At 36.6% G+C, this 10,635-nt stretch overlaps 1 protein-coding gene across 1 annotated transcript in view; it reads left to right on the forward strand.

Moving 5' to 3' along the window:
* The window catches only part of LOC107697992 (E3 ubiquitin-protein ligase MIB2-like), a 75,556-nt gene that overhangs the window by 29,399 nt on the left and 35,522 nt on the right, over positions 1–10,635 (forward strand). The window contains exons 4-5 of the mRNA XM_016498898.1: positions 7,482–7,659; positions 10,212–10,383. Of these exons, the coding sequence (XP_016354384.1) occupies positions 7,482–7,659; positions 10,212–10,383 (350 nt within the window). The remainder of the gene's footprint in view (positions 1–7,481; positions 7,660–10,211; positions 10,384–10,635) is intronic.

Here is a 10,635-nt window from a genome sequence, read left to right on the forward strand (position 1 = left end):
GAAATGGATATTATATAATAGATGCTTTTTTGAACATTTTAGCAATTTAAAAATATTAAAAAATTATTTTTTTACACTGCACCCCTGCTCTCGACAGACGGCAGCCCGGTTGGGAAACACTGTTTTAAGGGATTAAATGGACAGGACAAACCACATTACTTATATTTCAAAAGTGATCCGTGCGTGAATGCAGCTTAATAGATCTCCCGCTGTCTATGATGTTATAGTAAAAAACAACAGTAAATATGAAGAAGTTCTTGAATGGAAAACGTTCAGATAATCTTAAATACTGAAAGCACTCTTTGTTTGTTGTTTGTAATATGCTTCTATGCATCAAGTCGGTAAACTAATTAATTAATAAGGGGAAAAAAAGTAGATCAAGAATCGTTTTGGAATCGGATCGTGAGGTGACTAAAGATTCCCACCCCTAATGTATATATAAGGGGTGTCCCCGACTAAGGATCTAAGATTTTCGAATCTTGACGATATTCGACTGGCAGTCGAATCATATGTACAGGTGCATCTCAATAAATTAGAATGTCGTGGAAAAGTTCATTTATTTCAGTAATTCAACTCAAAACTACTTCAGTCTGTGTGCATTGAATTTATTTAATACACGAGTTTCACAATTTGAGTTGAATTACTGAAATAAATGAACTTTTCCACGACATTCTAATTTATTGAGATGCACCTGTATCACATGCAGTGCGAGCAGGACAAACAACAATGCAGAATATTAATAATTGTGACTTGTCATATACATAACAATTATAATGAGAACACTATTATAATAAAACGCTGTGAATTTTTTGAGTTTAGTTGCCGTGTTTCTGCATGTTGTTGCGTGAAGAACGCGTCCACAAAAGGAGTTAATTCAGAGCCGCGCAGACACGTTCATGTGCATTCGGGGCATTTTGTGCAGATAGCCTATAAGTTGTAATATTAATGTTATGTTGTATAAATAACGAAGCGTATTCTATATGAGATAAATGATGAGTTAAATCCCATTGATTAAAAACCTGTTGCTTCCTTCTACTGGTCATCTTCAGCACGCGCAGCTCAAAACGCGCAGCTTTTTGGGCCAATCCATGTGTTCGTTGGCAAATTTTAACCGATTCTGCACCTGCCGTTTTTTCAACAATTGTGCTTTACACGGGGCTTCTTGCTGACAGCTTAGCTTCGATCAAATGTCTTCTGACTGTAACTGTACTTACCGGTAATTTTAGATCATCTTTGATCTTTCTGGAGGTGATGATTGGCTGGATCTTTGCCATTCAGACTATTCTTCGATCCGTTTTAACAGTAGTTGCTCATTTTCTTCCACGTGTTTTGGGTTTTTGTTGCCATTTTAAAGCATTTGAGATCATTTTAGCTGAGCATCCTATAATTTGCTGCACTTCTTTATACGTTTTCCCTTCTCCACTCAACTTTTTAATTAAATTATGTTGTTGTTCTGAACAATGTTTGGAACGGACCATTTTACTTAACAATTCAGAAGGAAATCTATTTTACAACAATGTGTGACACATTGCTTGCCTTGCTCCTTAATAAAGGACAATTAATGACACCTGTTTTTTCACAGAATTAATATATTCCCTAATTAACCTCCACACTGCTATTATTTTGAACACACCCCTTTCAATGCATTGGTCAGTTACTCAGAACAAGCAGCACACGTCATGCCAACTGGGGCTGTTGTTTTTCTATTGCACTACTACATCCACAAGTAAATAATTTGCAATGCAGAAATATCACTACTGGTTCATCAGGTTACTGATGTTGTACTGCTATTTTTTTTTTTAACACAACTGTATATAGCAGCTCTCTGGCAGAGGTCATGAGCAGGCTGAGGTAACGCGTGTTTTTGTGTTAGGACACAATTCGCCATATGGCCTCCCATATGTTCAGCAGAGCAAGGAACAAAACAGCCTTGTTAATCGGCTAAGGCAGCTGTTAGTTAGCTTCTGTCATGTTGTCTTCTGTAATCTTTCTGTTGTCAAACACAGATGCTGTTACTGTAGAAGAGTGTAGAGCTCTTCGGGTCTTTCTTACAGTAATATCTCTTTGTCTTAATATAGGCCTATTCATATCAATCTCGTGAAGATGTTGTACTGTAGATGATGAACCTCTCACGTATCACGTTTCTCTCATGCTGGCTAAGCATTATTGCTTATAATATTCAAGACAAACCCCTGAGCTTAAGAATTAAACATGAGCATCAAACGATTTTCAACAGATACGAATGATACTGCAAATTGTGCTGCTTGTTACATCAATTTGATGATGTTCTATGAAATCTACATTATATATAAGGATGTTTTGAGTAACTTGAGGTGTTGTAGTAAAATAGCTTGTAATTACAGACTAAACAGATGCCAGCGCTGGGGAAATGGAAATGCGCAGATTGTGTCTGATATGGTGTTTTCAGTCGTGTAGCGTGACGTCGTCTCTGTGTGTGGCTGTGGATTACACAAGTTTCTATGTCAACAGGCTAAAAGAGGACTGACCTTGATCTCTGACTGCCGTTTGACACAGTAGAGCAGTGTCACCAAATACTAAGCTGAAACACAGAAATGGAACGCACTGCGTTGATTAAACCAGTGCCATGTGCAAACAGATGATTCTAGAGAACTTCACAGAACTAACTTTTCTCAAACTGTTTTGCCGTGACTCATAACCAGCTGATTTTAGTGGATGAAAACTGGCCACCAAAAGTTTGGAATAATTAAGATTTTTGACGTTTTTGAAAGAAGTCTCTAAATCTCACCGAGGCTGTGTTTATTTGAGCAAAAATAGGGTAAAAACAGTGATGTTTTGAAATATTATTGCAATATAAAATAGCTGTTTTCTGTGTGAATATATAGTAAAATGTAATTGATTGCTGTGATCAAAGCTGAATTTTCAGCATCATTACTCCAGTCTTCAGTGTCACATGATCCTTCAGAAATAAAAAATAACAACTTCTAATTTAAGTGAACTACAAACAATCTTCACATAAACCCATTATAATACATGTCATATTTGCCTGTGCCCTTCAGCAAGTAGGAAATAGACAGAAATTGAATAAAGTTATCAAGCACTAAATTCTAAATTAAATATACATGAATCCTTAAAGCTACAAAAGTTATTGATTTCCTTTTTTCTTTTGTTCTTTGATGAAGTCATCACAGCAGCTGGTTATGATGTTATTTGGCTGCTATTACTTTAAGAGCTGCCGCTGCTGAACGTGACGCAGATCTTACACGCATGCTCGTAGTTTCATTCACGCTTTAATACGAAATGAAACAGGCTACAGTGCGCGCCGCCGTATTTGTGTGTGCGATTGAAGAGCACGTGTTACAAGCACAATATAACAGCTGACAGGACAGGAAAATGTGTTTTTACTGACATATAGCCTGACAACCTCTCATCTGCTCTCAGTTCACTGATGTTCTGCTGAAGCTCCTTGTCACCTCGTTACTGTTTCCATGCTCATTTGGAAAGTCTCTCGTTTGATGCGGTCGCAAAGATGTTCTGCGTCTAAATAAACACATTTCTTGTCATGAAAAAAGAGACAGAAGTAGCAGTTGTGAGTGGGGTGGCCAACCCAAGCTCTGCCCCTGCGTTAACTGCGTTAAATATTTAAAAACTTTAAACTGAAAAGATTAATCGCCTGCATTAACGCGCTCATTTTGACAGCACTAAAAAAAAACACATTAAATTGATCAAAAGTGAAGTTAAAATAATTTGTTACAAAAGATATCTGTCAAATAAAAGCTGTTCAATTAACTTTCTAAATTATTAAACTTTCCACAAAAATATTACCATTATTAATAACAGCACCAGTAGATGAGCTGCAGGTGGAGTTCATCACCTGAACTTTTATATTCGACAAAAGCTCTGCCATTGTTTTTAAATCTAGATCCATTATTTCAGATTCTGAAACATAACAAACCTCTTTTTGTGAGATGTTTTGCTTAAAAATTGAGCTTGTTCTGTCTTTCATTTGAAAAATATTCTCTTGGCATTTTGACCAGGGCTGTCAGATCTGCGAAACAAAACTCGCCCAATGGCAGCCCAAAACCCAATGAGGCATCTCACATTTCAAAACTCAAAATATGCCATTGCCATACATACATATTTTTACAGTCATGGGGATTGTTCATGCACAACTACTTGTAAATCACTAAATAATAAAAATCATAATAACAGGATCTCGCAGGTGCTGAATGGCTCCCTATTGCACAAAACTCATCATACAGCACAGTTTTATAATTGGTAGAGTAAAAAATGAGTAAAATATTCCAATACAGCATTTCAGTCAAATGCGGTTTATTCTGTATGTCAAACCTTTAATCTGTGCGACCCTTGGCAACAAACGTTATTTATTTAAGATGCCACGTTTTACTTGATGTTGTTGGTGCAGAGAGAGAGAGAGATGTTCATAAATCGTCCATCTCTGTTGCGTGTGCATAAACGGCGTCTGTGGATTACGTCTTACCTTTGATCTTAGAGCCACAAGAGCCACAGACTGCTTAGAGATTTATCCTGATTGTGTGTTAAGCCTTCGAGCCATGCAGGTGCTGCCATATGGCAAGAGAGCATTCGTAAGGAGGGACGTGACATTACCGCTCCGCACAGCTGACCTTAAGAGACAATGAGACCTGTTTGAAGAGAAAATCAAAGCCGAGCAGAGATCTCTGATGGAGCTGATGGAGTAGGTCTAGCTGGGCAGCGAGCGTTGATGCTTGACCCTGCGGATGAATTATGGGAATAGGCAGTTCCTTTGCTCCCCGATCAGATCAGATCTTTACTATAAGGTATGTGCTGTTATTCATTGTTATTCCACTGCGTTTAGCGCACAGGGTCTTTCGCAACGCACTCTTGAAGAGTTCCCAAGGCTGCTTTAGTTTGTTGACATAAGACAGCCTTCTGTCATTAGCTGTATTGAGAGCATGTGTTTCCCATTATGCTTCTCTTGTACAAAATCTGTCCAATGTCCTTGAGCACACATTCCCAAATGAGAATCAATGACATACAGTCTTCTCTGACTGTGAGCGTCCTCTCATCGCTCTCAGTGAGTGTGAAAGCAGTGATTTTGACATTGTTTGCTTTAACAAACTGAAGAAAACAAACCTCTCTCGGCTGTCTTTAGCTACGGGCTGATCAGATGTTTGCGGTGCAAGGGTTACTTCTGTGTTTCTTCATGTGATGATTTAATCTAAAGTGATTTACGTAGGGCCCTATGATTTCTACAATGTGGAAAGTGTGGACGGAATCGCAGAATCCAGTCATAAAAATGGAATTTGCTGTATAACGCATAGTGGTCGACCGATATTGTTTTTTTGACAGCCGATGCCGATATCTTGGAAAGCAGGGTGGCCGATGGCCGATATAAAGCCGATATAATTGTATTTATTTTAATTAATATTTAAGAAATTTGAAATAATTTTAAAATGGACTAAAAAATGTATTTGTAAAATAAACATACTTATACTTTAGATGACAAAGTATTATTAAATAAATATTTAATAAAAATATAATTAAAAAGGAAGTAAACTAACCAACAGAGCACTCAGTATTCTGGGAAGTTTGTGTGCATTGGGAATCATATTTTTTCAAATAAAGACAAGGCAACACTCATTTTACATGCAGCACACAGTGAAAATGACAGGAATATGACAGTGGGAAAATGCATAAAGCGTAGCATAATTTGAAATCACAAATTTAATGTTTAAAGCATTCAATCGATCATGCAGGATACAAATGCACACTTCACAAGATCTCACAGCTGGATTCGACTAAGTTTGCAAGGTTTGTGAAATTTAATTTTCATTAGACATTCAAAGATTTGTTTAAATGATGTAAATGCGTGTTTGCTGAATGCTGACGGCAAACAAGAAAGTATTATAATGTTTGCCTTTCTATTACTAATAATATAAAAGCAGTCGTTATAAGACTTTTTGTATATATTTTAATTTCTTTGTTCTAACGGTTAACAGTTCTATCGGTTTATTATTAGACATATTTCTATCCGTATTAGACAGCACTGTTAATGACGACGGCGAACAAGAGGGAGAATGTGAGCACTGTGTGTTTAGGCGTTGCCGTTCTCAGCACCGTCAAAATAAAAGTCCCGCCTCGAACGCATCGGCCAAACAGAAAAACGTATTGGCCGATGCCGATATTTAAAAAATGCCAAATATCGGTCGATATATCGGCCTTGGCGATATATCGGTCGACCACTAATAACGCAGATTATCATGGAATTTGCCAAATTTTGGATGAATAAATCAAAAGTATGTCAGTACAGTTAAATCGAAACGTGATATGGACTAGTGTCTGTAAATATTAAGCCACCAAATACTATTTAAATATGAATCCTGCATGTTCTGTGTGTCTCTGTGTGAATAAATGGCGCAGACTTGCAGTTTCGTTTACTACACACATACTGAAGAGCGTGTGACGCTCACGGTGTCTACGGTGTACTAATAAAATTATTAAAACATTTTTAATGAATATTTACCAGAAAAAATATTTACCAGAATTTATTTACCCGAAACATGTAAATACACAACTTAATTGAATAATAAATTAATTTTTTTGTAAAATCAGTTACTCAGAGATGCTTTTGTTTTATTAAAATGTAATTAAACCATTAAAATGGAATCCAGAAAATATACGGAAAACAGAATTTGGTAAAAATGTAACAAAATTTAAGAAGAAAAAAAACGAATTTCATTGGGCCTTAATTAAATTTTTGTTAAACTTTTAATAAATTGCTGTTAAATTGTTTACGTTTCATGTTTTCAATTAACTTTAAATGCTTTTTGATTAATAAAATTTAATTTAACCATTAAAACAGAGTCTATAAAAATTTAAACTAACAAAAAAACAGAATTCAGAAAAATCAAAATGGAAAAAATAAAACAGATTTCATAGGGCCCTACTTACGATGAATGTCAAGCTATAGATTTTCCCTGGGAATTCAACCTTTCACTGAGCTCTACAAGAACTAGTGCTACTATTAGTTAAGCTAATTGTGAATTTTTGTGATTGTTTGTATTGTGAAAAACACTACAGAAAATTGGGAATTAGGGGTGTCAGTTTAATTTTGTTTTAGGAAATTCCAAAAGTGATTGGAATTTAAAATAATTATCCATTAATCAATAACGATTCATTTTTATGGCCTCATGGGGATGTAGTCTATTTTTATCCACAATTTTAATACGTATACCTAAAAAGAAGTGATTTTTCCTCAGGTCATTGAATTCTAATGCATTTGCATTTAGTGTCAAATTAATTTAAGTGCATATATGCACATTTTGCATATTTTGTATTAGCACCAGTCATAATGAAAGACTGCAAGGCATCGTTTATTTGTGAAACAAATCAAGTTCACAAAGAGAACATTGTGAAAAATGAGCTTAGTTGGATGAAGCAGATCAGATCTTGAAGGTTTCCTCATGTTAATAACTGGCTCTTCCTTCTCTCAAACTCAGAGTGAGCTTGACGCCGAGACAGAACCTGTCCAGAATCATCCTGAAAGGAATCTTCCAGGGGGTGAAGGTGGTGCGGGGGCCCGACTGGGACTGGGGCAACCAAGACGGTGAGACTCACTCGCTAACACCTCTGGATCTGTTCAATGCAGCATCTGTAGAGCTTATAGAAAAGACAACCTGAATGTCATTAGCTAGAAGAGTTGAAGTCTGTGTCATGTTGGACTCTTAGGATGGACATTTGCAGTTTTATCATTGCCTTAAAGGGTTAGTTCACCCAAAAATGAAAATTCTGTCATTAATTACTCACACTCATGTCGTTCCAAACCCGTAAGACCTTCGTTCATCTTCAGAACACAAATTAAGATATTTTTGATGCATCCTGAAAACTCTCTGACCCTCCATAGACAGCAAGGGTACTAACACGATCAAGACAGAAACGTAGCAAGGAGATCGGTAAAATAATCCATGTGACATCAGGGGTTCAACCGTAATAAATCAAAATTTTCAACAAAATATACAAAAATAATGACTTTATTCAACAATTCGTCGTCTCCGAGTCACCTAATAATGCCATTTTGGAGAGTATCACATACGTAGACAACAAATGAAACGTATGTACACAGATATGTTTATGTTCAGATCAAAGCGTGAACTACGTAAACAGCGTATCCGCATAAATACGTTTCATATGTTGTCTACGTATGTGATACTCTCCAAAATGGCGCTACAGGGTGATGCGGAGGAGACGAATTGTTGAATAAAGTCGTTATTTTTGTTTACTTTGAGCACAAAAAGTATTCTCGTAGCTTTGTAATATTACGGTTGAACCCCTGATATCAACATGGATTATTTTACCGATCTCCTTGCTATGTTTCTGTGTCTTGATCGTGTTAGTACCCTTGCTGTCTATGGAGGGTCAGAGAGCTCTCACATTTCATCAAAAATATCTGAATTTGTGTTCTGAAGACAAACGAAGGTCTTACGGGTTTGAAACGACATGAGTGTGAGTAATTAATGACAGAATTTTCATTTTTGGGTGAACTAACCCTTTAACCACTTCTAGTCCTGCAGAGTTTAGTTTGAATTTATTTTTAAGAAATGTTTTTAGGTAATTCTGGTTGAAACGTTTGAAACGAAACTCTCCAGAAACGTTTTTGCAAAGGAAAGTGACTTTGTTGTTGTTTCTTTACATTGATGATATGTGAGATATGAAAACTATGGCAGTTCAGCGGCCTGTTGCATAAAACAAGTTTACCAAATAAGCCAGGCTTATTTTTAGTTAGTTTGACTTATTTTGAACCAAATCAACTGGCAATAAGCCAGACCAACTGAAATAAACCTGGCTTATTTGGTAAACTTGTTTTATGAAACAGGCCCCAGATGTTTGAGCTTGTGTTGTGTCGTGTTGTTTTATCATCCGTTGTGCTGTTTCTATAAACACTTGCACATGTTCTCGTGTGAAGGTTGTATTTTAAAATGTATAATAACTTCAGTGATGAATGAGTCAAAATGCCCATGTGGAGTTCATCGACTGATCCTCCCAGACGTCTGTAGACAGTGAGGTTCTCTTTCTCTGTGTTGTGTGTGATCTGAAACTCATCGCTGTGAAGTTAGTGTTGGTTAGCTGTTGCTGAACACTTGTGTTAGTTGGTGATGGTTGTTATTAAATGTTCATATTTCACCCCAAAATCAAAAGAGAATGTAACAAATTTCCATTAAGAAATTTAAACTTTTCTTAGGGTTTAAGACCATTAAGATGTTTGCATTATGACATTTTCATTCCGACTATGTACATATTTTGCATAAAGAAAATGAAGTCTACTTTTAGGACTATTGAGATGTTTTACAAATAAAATTTGACAATGGTCATACAATATATTTGTTTTTCTTTATGCAAAATATGACTGCTTATTTGATCTTGTGATTTTGGGGTAAGTCTTGAGAGGTTTTGTGAGATTCAGCTGTGTTTGCCATAGCTTTTTGAGCATTTTGTTGTACTCTTGTTAGATTATGCTTTCATTGTGAAAAGTGAAATATTGGCTTTGTTCAGGTTAAGTATTCAGGTGTCATAACTCTTATTTGATTGACAATGACACTAGATTTTGTGATTAATTTGATGTGAAGATGACTGACATTGGTGTGTTTTAGTTGTTACACCTCTTTACGCCGATCCAGTGTCAGAAACGGGCAGTATTTGCTCCCTAGAGATGATTTTATTCTTTTCATACAGGCATGTTTTGATCCAGTCACATGAAACTATCGTATAGGACATTCTGCTATTACATTTTTGTAATTTTGGAGCCCCAGTGTGCTGACATTTTTCTGTTTTCCTGAAAAAAGAATGAGACAAAATATCTCATAATTTAGCATATAAAACCACAGGAATTGTCTATGGAGATCTTTTTTTTTTTTGCACTCATGTTTACATAGCTGAAATATTTTAGTTCCTTTCAGATGCATTTTCTGACCCTGCTCTGCTCTGATCTGATATTTCTAATTCCTTTCAGACAAAGTACATGCATGTTGATTTTTAAACTGGTTTTCTTCCATCTCTCAAGTTTAGATAATTCAAAGCTGCTGATATTGGTCTGAGTCTCCTGCCCTGTGCTGCTTCTGTCTCTATATATGTGTGTGTGTGTGTGTGTGTGTGTGTGTGTGTGTGTGTGTGTGTGTGTGTGCGCGCGGGCGCGTGTGTGAGAGAGAGAGAGAAAGAGAGAGAGAGAGGGGGTCTCGGGTCGTAGCGTGGCTAGTGTCACCTGGTCCAGCGGAACCACAAATGTCTACAGAATGGGCCACAAGGGCAAGGTGGATCTGAAATACGTGTCGGATGTGCAGGGAGGATACTACTACAAGGAGCATCTGCCCAAATTAGGTAGGAGCGGCTGTAAAACACAGCCAGCGAGTGTGCTTGACAGTGACCTGTAGCTCATGAGAATGATTTATTTTTGCATAGAACAAATCATTTGCCTAGCACAAATACAAGACAGTGAAACAGATACATTTGTAACTTTTGCCATCAATAAAACCATCCATTTTATATAAAAAAATAAATAAATATATATATAATGTTTTTGTGTGTGTGTGTGTTATTGTGTGTGTGTGTTATTGTGTGTGTGTGTGTGTGTGTGTGTGTGTGTGTGTGTGTGTGTGTGTG

Source organism: Sinocyclocheilus anshuiensis, unplaced genomic scaffold, assembly GCF_001515605.1.
Source record: "Sinocyclocheilus anshuiensis isolate Anshui unplaced genomic scaffold, SAMN03320099.WGS_v1.1 scaffold1950, whole genome shotgun sequence".
NCBI lineage: Eukaryota > Metazoa > Chordata > Actinopteri > Cypriniformes > Cyprinidae > Sinocyclocheilus > Sinocyclocheilus anshuiensis.